The following is a 25,079-nucleotide window of genomic DNA, read 5'->3' as shown; positions in this document are numbered from 1 at the left end:
CCCCCCCCCCCCCACACACACACACACACACACACACACTCCCTCTCTCCTTCCATCCATCCTCCGTCAGTCAAGAAGGAGCTTGGGGTTGATGGGCAGTGAATGTTTAAAAATAGCCCCGCTTGCTTGACAAGGTGAGGAGAACTCTGAGCAGAGGAAGAACATCAGCTCCCTCTCTCGGTCTCCGTCCCCCTACGATTTGGCCACTTTACTGTCCTCCTATGAAATCTTTCCTCTTTTGCCAAACTGTTCTGGTCCTCTCCGTCTTTTCCACCATTCTGCGTCCCTCCCTCGCTCCACCTTTTGTCTAAACTGCACTTTGGCTTGATTTTAACCTTGCCAGTCAGATAACATCATATTGTTTTTGCATTGCAGGAGCTGCTCCCAGTGAGGTATCAGTGGGTGTTGAGGGCTTTGTGAATCCTATACTGTCTTTTATCTTTGTTCTGCTTCAATCTATACCATCTTATCTCCGCCTCTGTACAATCTCCGTTCCCTCTGTTGTCTTTGTAGCTCAATCTGTGTGATTTGACTCCTATCCATATTATCTTGCGTTGTATTTGCAAAAAAATCTGCCGCAAAAACGACTTCCCTTTTGTGTGCACCATTTTAAAGAATGGACTCCCTCATCGAAAACAAAACAATGCTGCGATTGTAGAGCTTCGAGAGAGGCTTTCCTTAATCGTAGGTGAATAGTGCTGCGAGGTGTGTCCGCCAATGGATTTTGCGCCGCACTCGAGTCCACTCGAGGGCCCGAACTCCATGTTCGGGCCCTGAGACGTTATGGTGACACCTGGAAGCAGTCAAACCTGATGTGAAGGCGTGTTGCAAGCCTGTGAACAAAGAGAATCACGTTTGTGCGGTTTTTTTTATATGTACGACTTTTGTAAGATGTAAAGATGATAAGAGATGGTGAAGATGGATAGTAGATGTGCCAGAGTGATGCGCCGCTCCAGCGTGACTTGCCAGTGAGACACTGCTGCCGTTGATGTAATGTGCCGTTTGACAGGGTTAAGAGAGCAGAGATTTAAAATACAAAGTGGACTTTTTTTAAGAGCACCTACTCCCTCATTCGTTGAACAGAAGTTGATTCGACTTCTGCCCCGGCTACATAGTGAGAGTGTCATGAAGAGAACCTATACTCACCACCTTTTTTCTTTTCTGTCTCTCCAGTTGTGACGGGAGCCACGGATGGAATCGGGAAATCCTATGCGGAGGAGGTGAGGCTCCTGGACCCTTATTTATTTCATTTCTTCCACGGCGAAGCTGTGACTCATGCATACACACACACACACCGTATTCACTCATAGGCCACAGTAGGGGAGAGCTCTTACGGACCTATTAACGGGGAAGAGAGTCCGCACACACACTTCAACACAGGCTCGTCAACAAGAGCTCATACAGATGTAACGAGCACGCGTTGAATAGGGGCTACCCTGCCAAGTGTTTGGCCCAAACTGGTGTGGGTGTGCTAGCTGGACAATATAGTCATGTAGGGCCCTTTGACTCATACTGTTGCTGTTGGTGCTACAGTGGAGCTAACGGTAGGCCAACATTTTACCCAGTGTATTTTGTAGTCGTGTTTCATGCAGAAACGCGCCACTTGAATTCTGCTTTGGCGTAATAAATCCACTTCTGTGCCCTAAACTGCGTCACACAAGCGGATTCGCTCACTGTACACAGCAACATGCCCACAAAGATCAACCTGGCTGGAGAAACTCGTGCTGATTTGAATCTTTGTGCGTCCAAAGTGTTGGTCAGAATGGGAGATAAGTTGAGGAAAAAATGTTTTTCCCGTTGCCGTCAACGTGCATACACAGAAATAGACAGAAAACAAAGTAGAACAAAGGTAAGCATAAACATTTAACAAATATGTACACGTATAAATATATATACAAAAGTATATATGTAAACGTAAAACACAATGAAATGGAGGTAATAGTGCAATGATGCAGAGAGCAAGGAGTTAATATATTGTATGAAAAAGAGACCGAAAATCTTGAACTTCAGCGCCCAGAAATCAGATCTTTTTCTGTCTCCTCTCGCTGCCATCTGCACCTGCCAGCACTATGTGTGACATTGTCCTCAATATAATAGACGATGTATAGATGATGGTCAAACTTGTGCATTCGTTAGTAACTGTTTACTTCTTTTCTAGCTGGCTCGTCGAGGATTTGCCGTGATGTTGATCAGTCGCTCTCAGGACAAGCTGGAGGACGTGGCCAGGTCGCTTGGTAAGTGTGTATAAATGTTTGTGCGCGTGTGTCTTCACAACATCATAGAAACCTGTTCGAGGTTAAGAGTGAGTGGGCTTATTAGGATGTGTATGGGCAGGCGGTGGCCCCGTCAACTACAGGGTTTCCTAGGCCCAGAAAAGAGGGCCCGATACCTTCTGCAGCAGGAGTTAGAAAAGAGTCAAAAAGAGAGAGAAAAGCACAAGTTTATTTTAGGTGTTTCACTCTGTGAAAGTGTTGCCACAAAGGCATTTGCTTCCTTTTTCAAAAAAACAGTTTGTTTTACACAATCTCATTTTGTGAGTAGTTGCACTTTTCATATTTATCTTCTAAATACCATTTTTCACACTCTTTAGCATCTGCCAAGTCGTGCCTTTTTGGTTCTTTTTTGAGAGCTGGTGAATTGGAAAAATGCAGCCAACATAGCAGCCTGTGTTTTACTTCATCAAACATGTTGGATATCTTGCCTGATTTTTAAGAACCACCTGTTCATCCGAGGTATTCGTTGGAAACAAGCTTTCTTCATTCACGTCTACACAGTTGGAAAATGAGCATCCTTATGAAGGAAAAAACTTTTCCCCCCCCTCCTCTCTGGCCCATCTCCAGATTTGAACAAAAAGTGCCCTCTCCCTGACTCGCTCTTTTTCCATCTGTCTCTGGCGTCTCCCACAGCGTAATTTCCCCTGTCGTGCTTAAAGTCCACAGAGGGGGCTGATGGGTAGTCACGGGATGCCAAACTCTGGCACTCCTCCCTCACGATTATTCTGACAAAACCGCCCTCCTTAGCATGTAGCCGGGCAGCCCACCCTGCCCCACCTATAATTTCAATGTCATTGTAATCTCTTATGTAAGCATCTCATTTGACTTTTGATCACACCTACCTGGCAACCCTAGACTCCTCCAATTTGGCAACCTCAGCCTTAATAGTTCTGCTTTTTTGCCACTGTGTCCGAAGCTGCTTTTATCATTTTCTTTGACATGGACTCAAAGTGATCGTGATGTCTAAAAATAAACTGGATATAGATTTCAGAAAGGCTCCCAACCCTTTTCACCCCCTATTTTTTATTTATTTTTTTTAACTCTTATCCCTCTCAGGTTCCCCTCTTTTAATCTTGTCTCAACTTTAAAAAAATACACTGTCACACTACTGATCTTTGCCGAGGCACATCCCAGGAATTTTCCTCTTATAACTCCCTCCGCCACCTATCAGCTAAACGAGTCTTTGGACAATAAATTCTAATTGCAGCAGGCGCGTCAAACGGATAGAGAAAGCTCGCTCGGCTGGTTTGTTGGTACGCAGTGCCCTCTTCAGTTCTGGTCTGACGGTGACTATATTCATCCTCTATTCATTTGAATAGATCCAGGGTTTTGAAACTGGGGATTGCTCTGTTGTTGGGCCATGTAATGCTGGCTGATTTGTGACTCATGATAGTGAGTGTGTGGTGTGAAGGCAAGATGAATAATCTTAAAGCTCAGAAGGATGCATGTTTGTTTTCACAACATTTCTAAAAGACTTTCTTCATTGCCCTGCCTGAATACCATTGTAACCTTTTTAAAGTTAATGGGACACCTGTTTCTCCCTTCCCAGAGGACCAGTACAAAGTGGAGACCAGGACCATTGCAGTTGACTTTGGCAAGGCGGACATCTACAACAAGATCGAGGAGGGGCTGACTGGTCTAGAAGTTGGAGTTCTTGGTAGGTTTGCAGCGGGAGGTCAGCAGCATTAATAATTGGACATAATTCATGAGGCTGAAAGGTGGTGTGCTATACAAAACCTTGCATAGTTTGGCCTTTTGTTTCGCTGTTGGCAAACTTCCCTTCTGTGACAGATTTGTACAACCGTACAACACCTAACAACATATTGTTGAAATGTAAGGTGGTGACATATCCTGGTTCTCTCTGAACAGCTGAGTATTTATATACATTTTTACACTCCTTTAATTCAGATACTTGAATTGACTTCTTTGTGGTTTTTCTGTCAGGTAATGTTGGGAATGTGCTCCTTGTTGACTGCGGTTTGAGGTGTGGTTGAATCACTGTGGCGTTGTTGTGAAAGATACGATAATGCCAGAACAAAAAGGATGAATACTCTTTTGTGCCGGACAGTAAAACATTTTTGGGGCATGTGTTCCTTCTAAAAGCCTGAGAGACTTTTCAGAAAACATTTATTGTGACACCGACATCACGACTCATGGTAACTGTTTAAAGTTGTATCGAAATGTCAGCTGCTGGTGCCATTTCAGACGTTTCGACTCCAGAGTTCACATTGTACTTTCTAGTTGAACGCTGAAGGAACTCTTTGTCCTCTTTTTAATGATGCCAATTGTGCTCTACTGGTTGTAAGGTGTGGCTGCGTCCAGTGTGGAGTGAAATGCCTGTTTCTATCTTGTTAGCATTTGCTGCCACCTAGTGGTAGAAACCGGAGCTAGTTTTGTTACTCAAGCACTATTTTTTGTAAAAACACTGTAGAATAATTGTTTTGTTTTTGTCCTCAACAGTAAACAATGTTGGTGTGTCCTACCACTACCCTGAGTACTACCTCCAGATTCCCGATCTTGACAACGTGAGTGTCTTATTTCATCTTTGTTTTTGAATGGAAATTCTCTGATGCTGATAGCCAAGAGTGCAGTCTAAACACAACTGAGCTGACTCCTCTAAGCCTGCGAACAACAAAATGAATTCAAATGTATTGTTTTTGTCTCGTGCCCCACATGGTTATTCATTATTGCCTCAAGTTTACCAATCATCTGGTAGCCTTATTTTAAATATATATTTTGTGATCAGCTCTCTGCTGTATAGTACATAATGTTATATGTGGTTGTTTATCTGTCTGGTGCTTTCTGTGTTTCAGTTCATCACAAACATGATCAACGTCAATGTCACCTCGGTGTGCCAGGTGAGTTTGTCTCCAACAACTCTGCACACTTTAGCAGGGGAGGAAATCTTCCCAAAGACCTACACCCCACATATTTAGATCTGACCCCTTGTGTTTGTACAAAGTTTTTGGTCCATGCATACAACTCCCCCCCCCCCCCTTTTTTTTTTTTTTGTTCTCCTCTTTTCCCTCCTCCTCTTCTGCTGTTTCTTCCATGGTACCTGCAGTGTCTCAGTTGTTCCCAAAGCAACGGTGGACTACACCAACGCTGTCTGTACTCGCCACCCACGCAACTGTCTGTCTCTCTGTCTCTCTGTCTGTCTGTCTGTCTGTCTCTCTCTCTCTGTCTCTCTCTCTCTGTCTGTCTCTCTCTCTCTGTCTCTCTGTCTCTCTCTCTCCTTACTTTTAGTGTTATTTTGTTCTTAAGGGACTGGGAAAGAGTTTTATTTAAGTGTCCTTGATGAGTTGTATCATTGTTTCTGTGACTGCTGATGTTAACTGGGCTTGTGTTGTTGTTCTTCATAGATGACCCGTCTGGTGCTGCCCGGAATGACTGAGAGGTGAGTTAAATGATGGGCTTCCATGTTTTGCGACATGACTGCATTCAAACATCAGTGTTGTGATTGTGTGTGTGGGGGGTTGTGGCACAGATGCTGCACAAGGAATCTGAAAATTAAACAACCTTGTTTTCCAAGAGCTGATATTTGGGGGATTACACTTTATAAAGATGGCCCTTTCCGTCACTGCATCTCTCTCTCTTTTCCTCTCCTCCTTTGTTCGTAATGCTGACAGGCTTTCAATTCACACAAAGTGCTCTTCCCACCCGATTGGCTGCTGTGTTCCCATGTGACTCCTGCTGGCCAATAGCAGCGTAGGCACATTTGGTGCCGTGTGAGGCTGGAGCGTCGCTCCACTACATCACTGCAGCAACAGGCTGCCATGGCAACACACACAGCAGTTCTAGTGTGTGTGTGGAACATCACTTTGTGTGTATTTGTGAGTGTGCTGAATGTGTATAGACACAGGGTTCCCACTGGCATGGAAAGCCTTTTTTTTTTTTTTTTTTTTTTTTTTTTTTTTAAAGTTTGTGGATTTGAGGAAAAAATAAAATGAGGACAGAAAATGCATTTACTGCACTATTCTGGGATCAGTGCTTCACATCGTGAGGGAAGCCCTGTGGTGTAGATTGTTATGGCGGCAGCGTTTTTTGAGCAGGCTTTCGTGATTTGACAAAATTACAAATTAACTTTAGTCTTTGATTTTTATTCAGTCATTCAAGACATAGTCATTAAATCTACCTTGTTGTGTGTTTCTCAGGTCCAAAGGTGTTGTCCTGAACATCTCCTCCGCCAGTGGCATGTACCCCCTCCCTCTGCTTACAGTCTATTCTTCCACAAAGGTATGTGCTACATCTGTACTTGTCCATCAGTCGTAATAACTCACAATTCTTCCCTTTTTTTAAATTGCACTATTTGGCGTGATCAAATTTACCATCTTTTGTCCTTCTATGCGCAGGCCTTTGTGGATTTCTTCTCTCGTGGCCTTCAGGAGGAGTACAGGCGTCAGGGTATCATCATTCAGGTGAGTTTGGGGTTTGTCTAATGGGATTTTTTATATGTTTTTTTGGGACAAGGATGTGTTCTCAACTGTGAGGACGTATGTCAGGAAGAGGGAACTGCTTGAACAACATTGTTTCCCATTAACGTTGAGAGGTCGTAGCACAAACAATAGCACTGTTTTATATAACCTTTTGCCATAGGCTCTGATATGATATACGATTTATCCATTTGATGATCCCTAATTGAATTCACTCACAGATTTAGCTCAAAAGAAGTTACGAAATCCAACTTGTTGCTCTCATCCAGTCCTGCCTGAAGCACAATGCCATGAATACACATTCATGAATGATGCATTGTTACAGCGGGAGCATTTTTGAAAATATGTTGTCCACAGGAGGCTTGTTTGTTCTGTTTTTAGCACCTTCTGTAGTATTCACTCTTGTGCCACCTTGTGGTGGAAGTGTGTACAGCAGTTTCACCTCAGCAAACTCTGAGTGTGTGTGTTCACCTGATAACCCCAGCAAAGCTTACAACAAAGATGTTATGGATGTTTTTTAAATGTGGTTTAAGTATATCTGACAGTGCCATTGATACAACTTGAGGGAAGACCAAGGAAAATTAAAAGTAGTTTGATTTGTACTTGGGCCCGGAAGGTTTTTTTTTTTTAATGAGTTTGATTTAAAAGTGTTTATTAGTATGCATTCAAATCACAAATTGAATAATTTTACATGGAAAATCTCCTTCACGCCACAGTCCCAGATCCTCCAGATGAAATTACTAAATTACACACTTGATTTGTTTGTCTCACGGTTTCCCTTTGACTTCCTGCAGAGTGTGCTGCCCTTCTTCGTGGCCACTAAAATGACTCGTATCAAGAAGCCCACCCTGGACAAGCCCACACCAGAGCGCTATGTGGCAGCTGAGCTCTCCACTGTGGGCCTGCAGGGCCAGACCAATGGCTATTTCCCACACGCCGTCATGGTAAGAAGTGGAAACCTCAAAATACCTATAACTCCAATGTTGCTCTTAGTTTTGGGATGTCAGACTTGAGACTAAACTATCTAGCTCAGTATTCCAATCCACCTTTTCAATTAAATGTATATTTAGTTGCGGCACACATCAGTGTACATCCAGGCTGTATTTTGCCTTGTATGTGGAAACTATTAATAATGCTGTAAAATAATGGAAATGGGAACATTTTATGCATTGCATGTCATATAATTTGCACTTGTTTTTCCTTAAACAATGTTTTAGGTGCTATAGAATTAGTATAATTGACTTAAAATGTAACTTTTTTTTCAAGAGGTCTTGGAAAAGGGGTTTAATATTTTTTATTTTTTTTTAATGTTAAGATAAAAGCCTGAAAGCTATATAAGAATTTGATTGCAAACGTATGCACCTTATTTATTGTTTCTTTCCTCGCAGGGTTGGCTGACCACCAAGCTGGTGCCGATTGACCTCGTCATCTTCTTTGGAGCCAGAATGAACCGTCTGCAGCGTACCGGATACCTGCGGAGGAAGATGCTGCGGGAGCAGAGGAACGGAGGCAGTTTGAAAAACGATTAGGAAGATGGCTGACGAATCTTCAGGCAGCCTCTCTGTTCTGACCCGGCGCAGCGTTTTAAGGAAAGCTGAGATTGTGTTTTGTATCTGTGTGGCTGATCCTCCTGGGTTACCTGAGATCTCGCGTGTGTGTCTTCAGTAAGTGCGCACGTCAAAGCATGTGTATGACTGTTTAAAATGGCAAACTCTGCCCTGTTATGATTTGTCTGGAGAGAAATAGCCAAAGAAGGAATGGGGCTGAAAAACAATGAATATGCTGCTCGTGACAAAGAACATTAATACATTTTGGTGGAGATAATACAACAAAAAAAATAGTGATTTGTTAACCCTGCTGTTGTAAGCAGCGGAAAATGGTGGTGGGCATCTTTTTATATATTTGTATAATTTATTTTATATTTTGTATGAACACACAAGCTAAACTCGGACCTTTTTAAGACTAGCTTTCAACCTAGTCCTGTTTACAAATCCACGAGCCATTTAACGATGGCAATTTCTGCTTTCCATCATGTCTGTTTACTTTCGTTACTGAACTGCCATTGTCATGCATTGGTTCTTTCTTCCTTTTGTTTTTGTTTTTTTTGTATGATCTTGCGTGTTAACAGAATACTTAAAATGATGCTTTGTGGTGGGTTGTTATTGCACCAATGTTTTAACCTGTCCTAAACCGAAGAGTTCTCGTTAACTAAGTGTGGTATTCATCACAAGTGCCTTTCTAATGAGAATGAATGCAGGAAATGGTCAGACAATCAAGCATTTGCTGTCTGGTTCAGAAAGGCTGTAATTCAGCTGGTGCGATGTCCATGTGAACTACACAGTTGCTCCATTTTGTGCCTTTTTTAATTACAATGTGAACCTTAACAAACAAAGGAAAACCTCTAAACTGCTGTACAGTTCCTCCAGTGTGTTTTGAAGGGATTTCACAGGGATAGAGAATATTCCCTACAGTTGGAGTTTAAACTAAAATGCTTCATACCTACAGACTGCTTCAGAAATGGAACTGCTCCTCCTCACACAGTTGGGGCATTGAGTACGACTTGGTCTGGCCTTTGCCTTTAACTAAGTGGTCTTGTGAATGCTTCTCCTTTTGTATAGGTGTTTTTTTTTTTTTAAATGTGTTTTGGAAATTAAAATAATTAAATTAGAATTTCTACATGTAAAATACACTGTTTACGTTTATATAACTGGAAACTTGTGTTTTCTACTGTTTGTTAATAAAAGTTCTGGCATACAGCACAGTGTTGTGTAATTGTGTTCCTTTTTTCTCCCCCAATAGCTGACATAATGACAGCTTTTGAGTTTTTTTGGGATGGTACTGTATATCATACTGGCTAAGCAGCACAATAAACCATTGAAATCTGGACAGAAGTAGTCCGGAAGAAGTACTTGTTCTCTTTAATAAAAGTAGTAACTGTGTAAAAATACTAGTGTAGGTAAAAGAACTGCATTAAATGTGTACTTAAATAATATACTTATATTCTAGATAAAAGTATGCATTATGTATATATTTGCACAGCTGGATCACATTAGCCAAAGATTAGAGGCAGAGAGAGAGAGACAAAGAATGGATTGTAAATGTGGGGATCGGTTTGTAAATTATATATATTGGGAGAAGATATATTGTCTTATTGTAACTGAGATATGTGAAATAAGCAAAAGTTTGTCAAGACACGACATACCTGCATGGTTCAAAATATTTTACTATCGATACATTATTGTTCAATTTGTATGCTATCACTTGTATACTAAATCTGTATTATATCCTGTTTGTTCAAATAAAAAGTAATGATTCAATGTAAATAAGAACAGGAAGGAACCTATTCACGGATCTCAGTTCCGGGTAGGATTTGTTTTCTTGTAACACCCTTACCACGGCTGTCAGATGTCTTCACTTATGTAGAGCGACGTTAGTCTTTTTTCTCTTTTAGCTCTCGTGTTGCGTTTTAGCAACCGTTTTTGGTAAGTAGTTTAAAGATTTGGTTCAACATTAGTCAATGGGATATATTTATTTTTATTTTGACTTTTAAAAAGTGTTTATGTATCTATAAGTAGATTTAGCTAGCTTAGCATCGCGAGCTATCTGTACTTTGTTATCAGTCAGAGTAGCTAATCATCAGTTAGCTCGACTGGTAGCTTCAGAAATTATCACAGAATTTGTTGAAGGGCCTGAAATCCAACGTAAGCTAAGCAATTATTATTATTATGAATTAACTCATTAAGTTAGACCCATCACTGCATGTCAGAGTCAGGGTTTACTGACTTGTTTGGTGTCATCAAACATCAAAGCTCACGATATGAATCCAGCATATGATAACCCTTATAAAAGCATATATCATAACGGACTAAGCATCACAAAGGACAACCAAACTAAAGCATCACCACCAAATACTAACGACACAGTAATACACACGCAGACATGCTGGTAAAGGCGTGTAAAGTTATTTGTACGGCTCGCTCAGTTGTGGTCGTCACTGCAGTCCATGTCACTAACTCTACTGCTGGCACACAGGTGCTATCTGTCCTCTATTTAAACATTACAATTAAAGTTGAGAAGTTATTTTTTGTTGGTTGTCATCTATTATTGTGACAGAGGAAGCTCTGGGCTTTGTATATATTCAGTGTTTATTAGGACACATTTAGCAATCAGACGTCTGTATTTCTTTTGGTTTGTGCAGAATTTGTTTCCGTGTTGATGAAAGCTACTTCTTCTTCTTCTCTTGTCACTCCGCAGATGTAATGTAATGTCAGATAAGCGTCAGCGTGCCAGAGTCCAGGGCTCCTGGGCCAAACAACTGCCCAAACACTCTGGACCAACAGGTAGTTTCAGGGTGAACGTTGATATTTGTGTATTGGTAGTATGTGACTCCCTCTGCCTGCTCCTCACTGAATACGATCATTATTATATGAACTTATTCATAGCCCTGTATGCTGGATTATTAGTCATATTAACCTGTGTGATGTGTAGACAACAGCTTCTTTGTGTATTTTTTTTTTTTAACAGGTGCAGTCTCAAACAACCAACAACCCAAACATGTCGACCCAGACCCAAGTTCCTGGGGATGTGGGCCACAGAAAACACCCAGGACATTTGAGTTTCATCAGCCCACCAAGGTAGACGGTGAACATAAATGTCCCCGTTGAATGTTTGGATAATCTGAGCTTTTGCAACCTTTTTAGAATGTTTTATAAGGAAGTGCTTCCTCTTCCTCTTTTCTGTCTTTTCTTCATCGCAGCAAGTTAGAGATGTTCCACCAGTGAAGGTGATGGAGTAAGTTACACATTTCTATCCTGACTGGTCAGACCTAAACATCAACTTAATCTCTTTCAAATATGTTTCTGTCTCTTGTCTTATGACATGTTGGCTTGTTAGTCCTTTGTATACTGCGCACATGTTGGCTAATATGCATTATTTTGTTCTGGACAGGCAGGCAGGTATTCACGAGATCAGCCATGGACCATCAGGAGTGTCCAGGTGAGGGAAATTTAACTTTTTATATTTAAAAAAAAAGAGGAGAACAAACAGCGAACAACCCAGTGTGTTTAATCATGATAACAAATCTGTGAACGCATTGTATGTCCAGTAGATGGCAGTCATCCCTCAAGCAACAGCGTTTATAGCACTCAGTGACTGTCATGCCTTCTGTCTCACTTATGGTACCCACTAGGACATGTGGAAGTGAGCCATGTTCTTTAACTGACACTGAATATGTAGGGTCATGTGCTGTACATACAGCACAATGGACAAGCAGAATGTTCCGCAGAATGCTGACGCTTTTATCAAGACTAAAATACAGAGAGTCTCTAAAATTACAGACAATCAAGAGTAAGGAAACTAACCTCGATCAAAAGGAAGCTGACACTCAATATTCTGTGATTGTGAAGTGTGAAAGGGGGAAAGACCGATATTCCTGCGGTGTCTACTTAACACCTAACATCACGAGAATAGGCACATTACTCTTTAGCTGGTTTTTCGTCTTAACAATAATGGAAATTCGATTTTTAGACTACTTTGCACCAAAGTCTTCTCTAGATAAGACGAGCCACAGCGTATGTTCTGGTTCACTATGCTTTTCTCAATCATTTTTGGAGAAATGTATGCAGAGTGTTTTGTCTTTCCATCGGTGCAGACTGCGGCTGCTGCCTGGGTTTCTTCCCCCAGAAGAGGCTGACTGGATGTTCAGTAAGCTGTTGGCGGAGCTTCCCTGGTCCCAGAAGACCAACTACAGACAGGGTGGGTACCCGGGGCTGAAGGAGAAGCAGTATGACACGGGGGCAAATTTGAGCCCATCATGTCAGCTGGAGGGTGAACAGGGTTCTAGTTTCATTACAGTGCAGCATTGAACTGTTTATCTTCATCATGTTTAAGACATTTTTATGGTACATACAGTATATAAAAAAAAGGAAAGTCTATAAAAGGATAAATTTATTTTAACAAAAGCACATTATTAGACTTTGTTCAGAGTGCTTCTGTGTTTTTATAGTGATAGGACGTTTGGTACACATGCCTGATTTTTTTTAAATTCAACTTTCAACACAGTATATGCACTATGTGGATCTCTTTTATACATGGCAGCTCCTCTTTGACCATGAAGAAACATTTCATTTCCAGAGCGCACCTCAGTGAAGCTGGCTGCTTTTACTTTTATAATTTTTATATATATTATGTATATAGACGTCTTGTTTGTACATTCTGTTCTTTCCATATACTTAATATTTATATGTGTTGTTTTGTATGTTTTAAAAATCAAGTTGAAGCAACTTTATACTTTACTTTTACTAACTTTTTTATACTTTTTACATTGGGGAAAAAACACCAATAAAAAGAGTAAAAAAGTTAGCACAGTAGTGAATAAATAATAAATAATAAAAATTAAAAAAAAGTAGTGAATTATATCTACAGAGTGAATATTCACACCCCCTCTCCAGGCTTCAAAATAAACCTCTCGACTGTTTTCATTCATTCATTCCGTCTTTACAAGTCCACCTTATATCTGGAGAAGATGGAAGACGACAGCAGAAACTGCCGCCTCTCTCTCCTTGCACGTGCAGAAGTTGTGCAATGGCTTAATTTTGCAAAACAGTCGTCATTTTCCTCTTAAAGGAAAGAATAACTCTCATTGTGTGCAGACAGACTATATACAGGCTTTGCCTCAGAATCGGCCTTTTCTCTCAGCTGGCTCTCATCCAACTTGTGTGTTACTCTGCGATAGCTCCACAGCAGACAAACCAAGATGATTTCCAAACACAGATCATACAGTTGTGTAATTTCAATCCATCACTCCTGAGACTTGGTCAACAAAGTCCACGTGATGTTTGGGTTAAAGAGGAAGTAGTGGAACAAGGATGTTCACCCCTCTTCTCTCATTTATCCTCTCTCGTTTTAAAAACCCTCTTGACTCAGTTTTTCCGACCGTTGCTCACCGCTCTAAATTGGATCCTGTGCATGAGTTACGGTTGTGTTAATCTTTTTCCCCTGATAACATCTCTTCATGGAAAGAGTAAGGCCTTTGAAAGTTGACCACACATGTTTATAAGTATTAGCTCCAGAGGCCTGGAGTAATTCAGCGTTCTAAAATGCGATGGCTGCTTGAGCAGTTTGTTTTGGTTCTCGTCCCAGAGGGCAAAATGTTTTAATGGCACACGATTGGTTCTTGGAAGAGATCTTCTTGTTCCCAGAGAAAGAAAGATACACCATTACCACCAAAGGCAGACAAACAGAGAGAAATTGGATATTTTCCCCTGTGCTAGAAATAGATTTGGGTGCAGATGATCATTATACTTATACCTGTTTGTGTGTGTTAACGCGAGAAAGGATTATGTGAAGAGCAAGAGTTTTCTGCCCTACTTATAGTTGTCATCCAGAAAAAGAGGCATGAAAACAGACTGGTTTCATTCTCTTTTGAAGTTGGAATTGTCGCTCTACCTCATTGCATTTAAAATAATAATAATAATTTAAAAAATTGTAAAGCAAATTTTCATGCTGTCTAATGTATATAGCATGTTATCCTATGTTTATATTTTATATCGCAGTTGTAGTAGTTTGGTATATTTATTGTGGATTCCAATACGGTTTCATGGTTTGGCATTTTTATTATTCAATTTAAAAAAAGTTTAAAACCCCAGACTACAGTACTATAAACAGTATTGTTTTAGTATCGGCACTAAAACTGTGATATTATTTTCTCTACCAATATTGAAAATCTTACAATACTCCGACTGTAAACGAGGGGTTTATGGGATTATAGTTTAAGAACTGTATGATATCCAGAACTGTCCAGATATCCTGACCGTGGTCTCATCGGGTTCTTCTGAGGTAAAGGTGTATTTGTTTGTGTGTGTTGGTCCAGGTGAGGCGTACGAGGAGCCCAGGCTGACTTGCTGGTTTGGAGAGCTGCCCTACACATACGCTCGCTCCACCATGGCTGCCAACGCACAGGTTAGATAAACTCATTAAACCTCCACGACCAACGTTTTCCACACATGTACTTTTTATTGTATCTTTTTCGTATAATATTTTGTTTCTCCTCACTTGTCGTGTTGTTTCATATCTTTTAATCGTGTCTCTTTTCTATTTACATTTAGTTTCAATATTATTTTCTTAATTAACTGCTGAACTCTCTTTCCCCCTCGTAGTGGCATCCATTGCTGTCAACCCTGCGCGAGGCAGTGGAGCAGGCGAGCGGATGCAGCTTCAACTCACTGCTGTGTAACCTGTATCGGGACGGCCACGACAGCATCGGCTGGCACAGCGACGATGAGGCCACCTTGGGCAACAAGCCCACCATCGCCTCCATCAGTCTGGGCGACACCAGAGTGTTCGGCCTCCGCAAGCAGCCTCCACCGGTGAGATGATGGTAGAGCATGGAAGCTGGTGTAGTGATTCGCAGGCAGCGGAATGGGCCTTCAAATGAGTTTGTGGATTTTTTGTTCTCCCCTGTGTGTGTGTGTGTGTGTGTGTGTGTGTGTGTGTGTGTGTGTGTGTGTGTGTGTGTGTGTGTGTGTGTGCGCGTGCGCTTTACTCTTTTAGGACGAGAATGGTGACTTCACTTATGTGGAGCAGATTCGGGTTCCTCTCAGTCACGGGACGCTGTTGGTGATGGACGGAGCCACACAAGACGATTGGCAGGTGAGCTCCACCAATCAAATGCAAGAGCCCATTCAGGCGAAATGGCCACTCAGAAAAACACCGGCCACAGCGGCGAATCAGAAGCAGGCAGACATTTAAAGACCGCTTTAAAAGTGTTTAAAAGTGTTTTTGTTGCATTTTTACTTTTTGGTTTACCCATCAATCAAACAACTCGAGCATTACTGAATGTCTTGTTCCTCGTGCTTTATGTTGCAGTTATGACTTGAGCTCTCTTCTTCTGGCTTCTTCTGTTTATAGCAAACAAAGCTCACATGTCGTCCTGTTCATCACGTTTTCCTCAAGAAAATAAACTCACCTTCCACCACATGCTTAGAAAACAATTTAAAAGCTTTTTTCAGACTTTTTTCATGATAATATTAATAATAGTAAAACAGAAATGTAAAAGTTTTGTAATATTACTAGAACTGCACTGTAACAGCCATTGTATCTAACATTATGACTCTCCAGTAAATATAAACAACAACAACTGCTAAATAACTGGTACGTTATTTAACATCCTGTCCTCTCCGGTACCTGCCTTTTATAATCAGTGCAGAAATAGTTGAATGACTTGACTCTAAGCTATTACTCAAACAGTGACTTGAATGAATCCACTGCCTCATTAAGCCTTGAACATTTACAGTAAATAGTCAAGCACGGAAAACCTTATCTGCCTCAGCCAGGTGAGGTCGAGTGAAGACTGACCTCACCGGCACTGACCGTGTTTGTGTCGTGCATTTGTGTGTATGTATGTGTGTGTGTGTGTGTTTGAATGCCTCCGACTCAACGCACGTGATGGGATAGACCTGTGTTCAAGGCAGAAAGCAAAGATGGATGGAGTGGCCCTCAGATAATCGCAGAGCTCCAGAATAATGAGTCATTTGTTTTACAATCGGGGACAGCGGCCGGGTTTGTGTGAGTAACAGAGAGTGTGAGTGTGAAGCTGCTCTCTGGGACTGTGACAGTATGTTCGAATATAATAGTTCGAATTTAGTTGTAGAGTAGATAAAGAAAGCTCAACTTCTGGTCATAATATTTAGTTTTAAAGCTTTGTTTGTATATGAACAAAAAGTATAATCAAGAATGGAGAACAAAACGGGTGTGCAGGAGAGGACAGAAACACTGCGAGCACTCTATGTTAAACGGCAGCGGAATAGAAACCTTTATGTGTCAGTTCCACATGGGAAGTCAAATTGGAAGTCATTTCAAATGTTATTTCATTTTTGAGAGCTATACTGTGAGAAAGATTTTCTTTCAGCTGGTCACGCTGAAGTGAGAGAAAAACAGAGGGGACGAGAGAGAGAGAGAGAGAGAGAGAGAGAGAGAGAGAGAGAGAGAGAGAGAGAGAGAGAGAGAGAGAGAGAGAGAGAGAGGGAGAGAGAGAGAGAGAGAGAGAGAGAGAGAGAGAGAGAGAGAGAGAGAGAGAGAGAGAGAGAGAGAGAGAGAGAGAGAGAGAGAGAGCTTAAAGGAAAGAAAGAAAAAAGGCAGAAGGTCACAGGTGTTTTATGGCGACACCTCCCTGAGTATCTCAACAAAGGTTTCAGCTCTCCTTTAAAGATCTTGCCAGAGAAAGAAGATCACACCATCCATTAATTATTCCACTGTCTCCTCAGTCCTGGTCTGCCTAATAAAACCTCCTGGCTCTGCTGGAGAGGTTTGGAAGTGAGTGTTAAATATTTACCTAAACCTGACAATCCGGCTGAAGTACTTCATTTGTTTGAAAAAGGATACAGGGTTATGATACAGGGTTATTTCTGCCTGTTCCGGACTCTTTCTTTGGAGGCTGTTGTGGATAAGCAAAGCTTTCAACTCCCTTTTTGTGTGTGTGTGTGTGTGTGTCTGTGTGTGTGTGTGTGTGTGTCTGTGTGTGTGTCTGTCTGTCTGTCATTGTGAGAACCAGTTTAAAGGTGAGGGTCCTCACTTTTGGGACAGACCATCAAAGACCTGGTTGAGGGTTCAGACTTAGTTTTAAAGTTCAGGTTAGAATTAGTTTAGGGTGAGGGGCTAGGGAAGGCATTATGTCAGTTAGTGGCCTCACAAAGATAGAATTTCAAGGGTGTGTGTGTGTGTTTAAGGGCACGAGATGCACAAGTGGAAATTATTCTCCTGTGCAAAAGGTCCAGAAATATATAAAGTTGAACTTTTTGTCTGTGCTATTACAGAAAATGTTTCAGCGCTGTTTTTTGGAAAAGGGAATAAGTTTGCCTTTTGCCCCGCATGAAAATGGTGTTTGTTGAGTTGCCCTGTGTTCGGAGTGCAGAGGTCAGCTACAAAAACAACAATACGCTCGTCTTTAGGGAACTCCTTAAAATGTAAATCGTTCCTTGTGTTCTCATATTTTTGCATTAGTGTGAGTCTGTTTTTTAGCTGATAACAACATACTGTTCATTTGACCATAGAACCATGATTAAAAAAACTAAGATATTGCTTCACTTGTAAACTAATTATCTGAGATTCCCCAAAGCAGCCAGTGTGTCTATTAATAGCCAAAGAGTCTCTAAGCCAGTGTTTCTCAAAAAGGGCACTTTGGAGCACTGGAGGGGGTACTTGAGATTTTCTTTTTAAAACATACATACATACATACAGATATTTCAATGGAATTGTTAACAGCCAACTGTTGTGATAAACGCAAGCACGGTCACATTTGTGTGTGTTTTCCGTGTGATGGGGAAGCCAATTTATTTTTCATAAGTTGGCGAAGTCATGACCCGCCCTACTCTGCCTCTGATTGGCTGGTGCTTGTTGTCTATGTTGGTTCGGTCGGTTAGGTTTAGTCATGAGGCGTGAGATTGTTTTAGGTTAGAGTGAGACAATCAGAGTAGGACGGTTCATGCCTTTGCCATCCTATGAAAAAAAAAAAGAAAAAAAAAACTGGCTTCCCCGTCACACGTGACCGTGATTGCAGTTGTTACGCCGCTGGACTGTTGTTAATTGCATTGAATGGTAGCCAGTTTTCACTCTGAATGACAGACAAAAATCTAAACATGGATTTGTGGTCACAGGAAACAGGTAACAGCTGAAAACAAAGCAAAAAACAGATCCAACAAAACACCATCAGTAACATTTCAAATGTAGCATTTAAGTGTTTTTCAGTTACAAGATTGTTGTGTTGTAAATCAGACGCCGATGACGCCGCGCTGGATTATATGTTGTGCTGGACAGACAAACATTTCAAAGGGGATACATCATTGAAAAAATTAGTTTGAGAACCAGTGTTCAAAGCCACTAACTCCTTACTTTATATACTAGTAAAGTAAACAAGTAAAATGCATCTTTTATCCGTCTCTCCGTCTCCACCAGCATCAAGTGTCTAAAGAGTACCATGACCGAGGCCCACGCATCAACCTGACCTTCAGAACTATGTACCAAGAGCCGGAGGGCCACAGGCCGGGTACCAAGCTGCGATTCACATCCCAGCAACCATAAAACTCCCCCCAGAGACAGGTACTTACCTACTGTGTCTAGTGGCTCTGCATTTAAAGCACCGATCCACACAACGTTAGATCTGATGGTCGCTGAAAAGATTTCGAACGCCTTCGTCCTTCTCTGCAGTTTGAAGCAAGTCTGGTAAACACTCGGTTACAACCCACAGTATGAATAACAGCTTCTTCCAACTGAAACAGGGAGACGTTCACCTGTGAACCATAATAACTGCAGTCGTGACCAGTGGTGACGATCAGATATCAGGGTTTTCAGAGAAGCGTAACAGAAGAATTGTTGATAATGAAAGTTTGAAGGCTGGGTTAAAATGTCAGCTCTGCATATTACTCTGACTTTATCTCTTTATTCAGCACAGACAGTTGCTTGGGTACCTTTCCGTTATTTTGTTACAGTCTCATGAAAAACTTTAATTTTGACTCAAAGAGATGTCATGAAACGTGTCTCTATGTCTCATTGACTGCTTGGAACGTCGCGGTCGACGCACCTTGTTTATCTTGGGGAGCTTTTTTGGAGAAAACACATTTGCTATAGAAATGGGATGGAACAAGTAAAGTGGCCACTTACAGGCCAATTGCAGCTCCATCAGGACTGTGATTAGTTAATCATCCTGTGAAAGATTTGTCTGATCAGTCTCTCAAAGAGGTAATTCAGCTTTTTTTTTAAGTTCATCTAAAGTGTGCTTACACAAGTGTTTTTGTGGTGATATATGCACAGTTTAACTTTTCCGTTAACAAAACAGGTCAATGTAGTTGCATAGCCATTTTAGTTTTTAAAAAACTAAATAAAGAATGTCGTACATCCAAACAAGCTGGAGACATCAAACGACAAACGGGTTGAAATGGCCTCAGATGCTATCGGGACATGCTAGCTGTGTATGGCATCCAGTGGTACATCCCACAGCCATAGAAAGGAGCTTTAACGGCCTGAAATAAACTTGATAAACTAAAGAAATTGAACCGCTAAACAATGTTCTTGGCAAAGTATCAGCCACAGTTAAAATGTAAAGTGTGTATTTGAAAATTCATGATTTTGAGATTCCTGTTTTTTTAAGGTTATGGCTTTTTTGGTTTCTGCATCTTCATCCCTGCGTTCTGTTCAAACAGGACATCAGTGCATCAGATAGGACGTCAATACTTACTGACATTTTGGCAGATTACCAGAACTTTGCATCCTATTACATGAATCTAAAAATGCATGAATTGAGGAAAGTACATGGCTCATGTTGCATTCTGTTTATTTTGTAACACTAAAGAGATGCAATAGGGGTTCTTGATTGTTGTTGTTTTGAAATAAACAAATGCATCTCTGAATCCACTTCCATTGTGTCCTATTTTCCATAAAATACCTTATTTGATACATGAAATGGAATTGAAACCCTTAATTTTGTAGCAGCACTAAAATTGTATATGGGACAGGCAAGTTCACACAAAATACCATGTTGTGTGGAAAGTTTGTCATTAAACTATTCTGAAATCTGTTACCATGTTGGCAAAATACAGGAGACAGTGGAAGGTTCTCGCCAGGATCTCTGAGACGAGAGAGATTATGCAACCATTGTTGTAACTATACCCAAAAGATGCGATAAGGTTGTTTAATAAAGATCAGTTCTATTTTTTCATGTTGGCTCTCTCAGCACTAAATTAAAAGTTAAAGTGCTGCCTCTCACTTTTAGGACTGGGTGGGGTTTTTACCTCCATGTTGGATGAACAGTAAGGAGCTCTGTTCTACTTATCTTCTGTACTTTTTGGAAATGGTGCCCAATTTATAAACACTGAGGGGCAATAGACTCGCATACAGACAAGGAAACCTAGGTTTCTTTTTTGTTGTTGATTGGCCAAGTCTTGCTAAAAAGTGAAGATCGAGGCGGCAGAGTGTCGCCCTCACAGACATTTTATTTTAAAAACTAATGTGTAGTATGGAGAGCTATCACTCTACTGGGATAAGCTCAGCAAGGCTTCAGCGGATGCAGAGGCAATGGAGGGTGACAGAATGACGGATGTGAAATGAGTAGGTGGGGGGGACGTATATTTGCCCCAAATACTTTAAAAAGGCCAATAATTGCAGTTGCAAAGAACACTGGGTCCAGGATCGGGTGATAGTATAGTAAAGTGACGGCTCAATCAGTAGTTTCTCTGAAAGTTAAGGCCACCGTGAACTGTTCAAACTAAACAGCCTCTGTAAACTGCAGCCTCAATTTTCAAACAGTGCAGCAGTCACTGTAACCCCGGCAACTTCTTTTTCGGCTTCCCCCTCCGACTCTTGCCTGACTTTGGTCTGCTGATGTGTCTCAGTCTTACATGCCGGCCGTAATCTTTCCCCAGACTGCCTGACAATAACAATAACGAGCCTCACTGAGCAAACGGCTTTGCTAACACAAGACAGAAAAGTAGTCTGCAGGATGTATTTCTGTGTATATAACGGGGGGTTTGAGGACTCGTACTGTGTAATAGGGTCAGCAGACACCATTTCTCCCTGCAAGACCCTGTGTTGTATGTGTTTGCCCACTTCCTAAAACCCCTATTCTGTGTATATACAGTAAAGTGTATTATTATCGTTAGGGGGTGAGTTAATGTGGAAGCCCCACAGTGAGTGCAGCAGGTTGTGTCATAGCTCCGGTACAGTGCAGGGGAGAAATGTGCCATGCTGTGCCCAACGTTCACTGGCTCCTCGGTGAGGAGCCCCGAGAGGCAAAGATCGGGACATTTTGTACCAGAGGAGAACAGCACGGCGCTGAACGTGGAACAGGTCTGGGCTGAACATTTCGTTTTGGAACAGCGTCTTCTCTTCAGGACATCGGGGCTTAGTATGTGTTTGTGTTTCACCAAATGTCTTGCAGCAAATCATGCACCTGCTCACTGATTACAGGTTGTTCCGATGTTGGGATTCAATTTAAGTGATTATAGTCAAAATGGGAAGAAAAGAACTACGCCTCCTTAAAATGTGTGCAATACGATTGTTAAATTGTCAACTGTACACCGGTAGCATTCATTGTTTCACAGGGATTTAATACTTTGTACTGTGCTGTTTAATTTGTATCAAATATTTTTAAAGCTGACCTAATCAATATTTGTATATAATCTTTTTAATATATTTATCACAATGAACTCAAAATCAAATACTATGTCGAGTATGAACTGTGTCACTCGTTATGTGATTATTGACTCTGCAGTGGAGCGTTTTAACATCTTCAAGCTTATTGTTTCAGCTTTGCGGCCTCCAGCGTTGTGGTTCAGTCTCTCGGGTCTCATCAAGAAGGCAGCTGCTGTTGAAAAATCTCTAATAAACCTACATTACTGTACACGTCTGCTTGCTCCGCTGCACTAAAGTGAACCAAATTTTATATTTCAAGGTGAATTAAGTATTAAAGCTGCAGAAAGCCTTGGTGGAAAATGCTCACATAGATTTAGCTAGAATTAAGTAGCAGAGAAAATAACATTTCTATCTGTATGTATCTCTATGAATGTGGCCATCTTAATTCCCCACTACATACTCAGAATTAGACATTGTCTTCCTGTATCTGCAGCACTTTCCCAGCACTGTCTGTCTGTTGTTGACATTTTCCACTCTGCCTGTAAAGGAACTTGGCATGTGACACGATAGCTAACTAACGAGCTGCCCGGCATTCCTGTGTTAGCCACTGTTTGCATGTTCCGGATCCCGACACCTGTTGTGCTGAGCTGGAAACATTTGGGTTTACGGGAGCCACATCAGAATCCCTTTTAGCTCCCTCTGGAGCCACTGGGAGCCACCGTATGGATCACACCTAGGCCTCAGTCCAGCGACGTTTCCTGTCCGTGCTGTTTACTGTGGCCACCTGATCTCCAGCCTCTGTGGTCTCACATTAGCAGACACGCGAAATGTAAACTATCGGACCGTGTTTGCTTACAGAGCTTTAGATAGGTTGCCTGGCATTATGAAGATCTGATCCACAAGGATGATGAAATTAATCCAGTGGGGAATGTATAACCGTAACAAACTGACTTGCATCTTGATTCTTGATTAATGTGCCAGCTGTTTGAACATGTTCAACCTATTTGAATATGGCACAATCTGTTGAGTGGCGGACGCAGGCTGTCTGAGGGGCAAGGAGCAAAAAAATATATAATTGGCACATCTGGTGGGGGCACCAGTGCACAGAAAGTAGCATGTAGGGCAGCCTATATGGCACTGCACCAGGTTTTCTCCACTGGAAGGGTGCCATAAAGGACACTTTATCATGTTTTCTCTACCATAGGGGCATCTGAGAGGGCCGTTTTGCTGAGTCCACCAGTGGTTGAATACATGTATATTGTAGATTAAACAGCCTCTGAACAGTTGAACTGGAACATTGTAAAATATCAAAGTTTCATTTTGTACCAGTGAACAAAACAGACGAAGAGTTTTCCTCTCACACGACCATGAGGTTCAATATATATATTTTTTGTGAAATGTCTTAACAACATTTGCAAGGATTGCCATGACATTTTTTACAGACATTCGTGTCCCCCTCGGGATTATTTGTAATAACTTTAAAGATCTCTTCACTTGGTCAAAATGTTTATTTGTCTCATACTTTGGTTTATAATCAAATACCTGCTAACTAATGACATCCCCATCGGCCTCATCTGTACTTTGTGTTTTGTACGAATCAGCAAATGTTTGCATGCTGAACACTTAACTAAGACGGTGAGCCTTCTAAATGTTAGCTGCTGAACAGCAGCATGTTGAGAATGTTAGAATTTAAAAGCACCACTGTGCTTAAGTAGCCTCACTGAGAGTGGTTTTGACATTTTGACTTGTCCAAGTAGGAAAAGCACAGGTGTCACTAATTACACTGAAACAAAGTGTTCCAGTGAGAATGACAGTAAGCCAGCATGCACAACACCAGGACCCTGAAATCAAAGCAGCTAAATGGAATTCAGCCATCATTAAGTTCATTATTTGCACCAGTGCTTTTCCTGCTGAGACTAAACGTCCTCCAAGAAAAAGGCCCATTCAACATGCATTTCTCAATCCGTCATGATCTTTGATGTCAAAAATGCAACATGCTAGAGTTATGGTTTTTTTTTTTAATTTCTTGTCCACGGTGAAGATATTGTGCTAAATTTTCATGTAGTGCTTTAATCTCATTTAACGTATTCTTGGTTATAGCTTGTTACAGTGGAAAGAGATAGAAAAATACTGCAGGGAAGTGCAAAAATTACACATATTAATTAAAGGTCACACCCTATGTTTGAAGCCTTATTGTCACATTTACTGAATCTGCCACACTAAGTAACAATTTTTCATAGTTTGTGTGCTAAAAGTGTGGGCGGTGCCACTTTTGCAGTTCAATAATTAAACAACAATTTACAATTTCTGGAGCAAGCTTTCCCCCTGAAGTACATAACTGTAATGTGATCTCCAGTGTCCACCAAGCTGTCGTGTTTGTATTGTGGGAAAGCTGCAGGAGAAGTTTGAATGGTCATAAATACTGGTTGGAGTGTAGTGAGCCAGTGAGATATTTCATTTTTAGTCTGTATGCAAATGTCCAAATGTACACACCCAACTATACACGAAGAATATACACTTGTATTTGGTTTTACAACTCTGTGTGTGTGTGTGTGTGTGTGTGTGTGTGTGTTTAATATCGTCGTAAGTGGAGTCTGAAGTCATGCTGTGATTTGCTGGGAAGCTGCTCTGGGAACAAGTTGACCGATTCACTTCACCCTCCCAGCTCCGTTGTCCTCCCCCCCTCCCCTCCACTCCCCCCTCCCACTTCATGACTTTAGTTTTCTCTCCTTTCTTGTGCCTCCTCCTCCCCCTCCTCTCCTTCCCCTCCCTTCACCTATTATCCTCTTCATCTTCACCTCTCCATCTCTGTCTTCTATCACTTTTTCCACTCTCTTTTATGCGGCTTGGTCACGTCGTCTTCTTGGTCGGGTCATATTGCTGCTGCCTCTCTCTCCGGTCAACCTCTGAGAGAGATAAATACATTTCCGTCTCCCTAAATGCGTAAACTTGCGAATCGGCTGCTGGACTACATCACATTCTTTCCCTGATACTTCAGTTGCTTGTTATAGGACTTACAGGGAGTCACAGTCACATCTCCCTCCTCTCTTCCATCCTTCACTCCTCCATCACAATACTTACCTGTTCAAGTTGGATTCAAACCTGTTTTAATGGTCGCACAAAAATAAGATTTGCCTTTATATAACCAACATTAAAGCATGTTTTTGTGACACTTAATTGTATGATGCTATTCTTTGAATGTAAAGATGATTACTTATATATTCTTCTGATTGTCTGTTTATTTGTCAAGGAT

General features: G+C 41.3%; 2 protein-coding genes across 3 annotated transcripts in view; both read left to right on the top strand.

Moving 5' to 3' along the window:
* Positions 1 to 9,462, top strand: part of hsd17b12a (hydroxysteroid (17-beta) dehydrogenase 12a) — an 18,800-nt gene extending 9,338 nt beyond the window's left edge. Inside the window, exons 2-11 of the mRNA XM_031866356.1 lie at positions 1,174 to 1,220; positions 2,159 to 2,234; positions 3,823 to 3,930; positions 4,734 to 4,798; positions 5,087 to 5,131; positions 5,636 to 5,670; positions 6,428 to 6,509; positions 6,626 to 6,691; positions 7,501 to 7,650; positions 8,095 to 9,462. Coding sequence (XP_031722216.1) covers positions 1,174 to 1,220; positions 2,159 to 2,234; positions 3,823 to 3,930; positions 4,734 to 4,798; positions 5,087 to 5,131; positions 5,636 to 5,670; positions 6,428 to 6,509; positions 6,626 to 6,691; positions 7,501 to 7,650; positions 8,095 to 8,235 — 815 coding nt within the window. The 3' untranslated portion in view covers positions 8,236 to 9,462. The remainder of the gene's footprint in view (positions 1 to 1,173; positions 1,221 to 2,158; positions 2,235 to 3,822; positions 3,931 to 4,733; positions 4,799 to 5,086; positions 5,132 to 5,635; positions 5,671 to 6,427; positions 6,510 to 6,625; positions 6,692 to 7,500; positions 7,651 to 8,094) is intronic.
* A 595-nt stretch (positions 9,463 to 10,057) lies between these two features.
* alkbh3 (alkB homolog 3, alpha-ketoglutarate dependent dioxygenase) lies at positions 10,058 to 20,111 on the top strand. Of its 2 annotated transcripts, XM_031870429.1 has the most exons (11): positions 10,058 to 10,188; positions 10,961 to 11,046; positions 11,231 to 11,340; positions 11,463 to 11,497; positions 11,654 to 11,701; positions 12,357 to 12,460; positions 14,577 to 14,665; positions 14,863 to 15,072; positions 15,257 to 15,355; positions 18,656 to 18,799; positions 18,908 to 20,111. In XM_031870429.1, exons 2-10 carry the CDS (start codon positions 10,971 to 10,973, stop codon positions 18,779 to 18,781), a joined length of 897 nt encoding a protein of 298 aa, XP_031726289.1. In that variant the 5' UTR covers positions 10,058 to 10,188; positions 10,961 to 10,970; the 3' UTR covers positions 18,782 to 18,799; positions 18,908 to 20,111. The 2 variants fall into 2 exon arrangements, with proteins under 2 accessions (XP_031726289.1, XP_031726280.1); XM_031870420.1 differs by having other exon boundaries at positions 10,059 to 10,188; positions 18,656 to 20,111.
* The last annotated feature ends 4,968 nt before the right edge of the window (positions 20,112 to 25,079 follow it).

Source organism: Anarrhichthys ocellatus, unplaced genomic scaffold (assembly GCF_004355925.1).
Source record: "Anarrhichthys ocellatus isolate YVR2014 unplaced genomic scaffold, GSC_Weel_1.0 scaffold2, whole genome shotgun sequence".
Lineage (NCBI taxonomy): Eukaryota > Metazoa > Chordata > Actinopteri > Perciformes > Anarhichadidae > Anarrhichthys > Anarrhichthys ocellatus.
The sequence above is the reverse complement of the archived record's forward strand: the minus strand, read 5'-3'. Positions and strand labels throughout refer to the sequence as shown.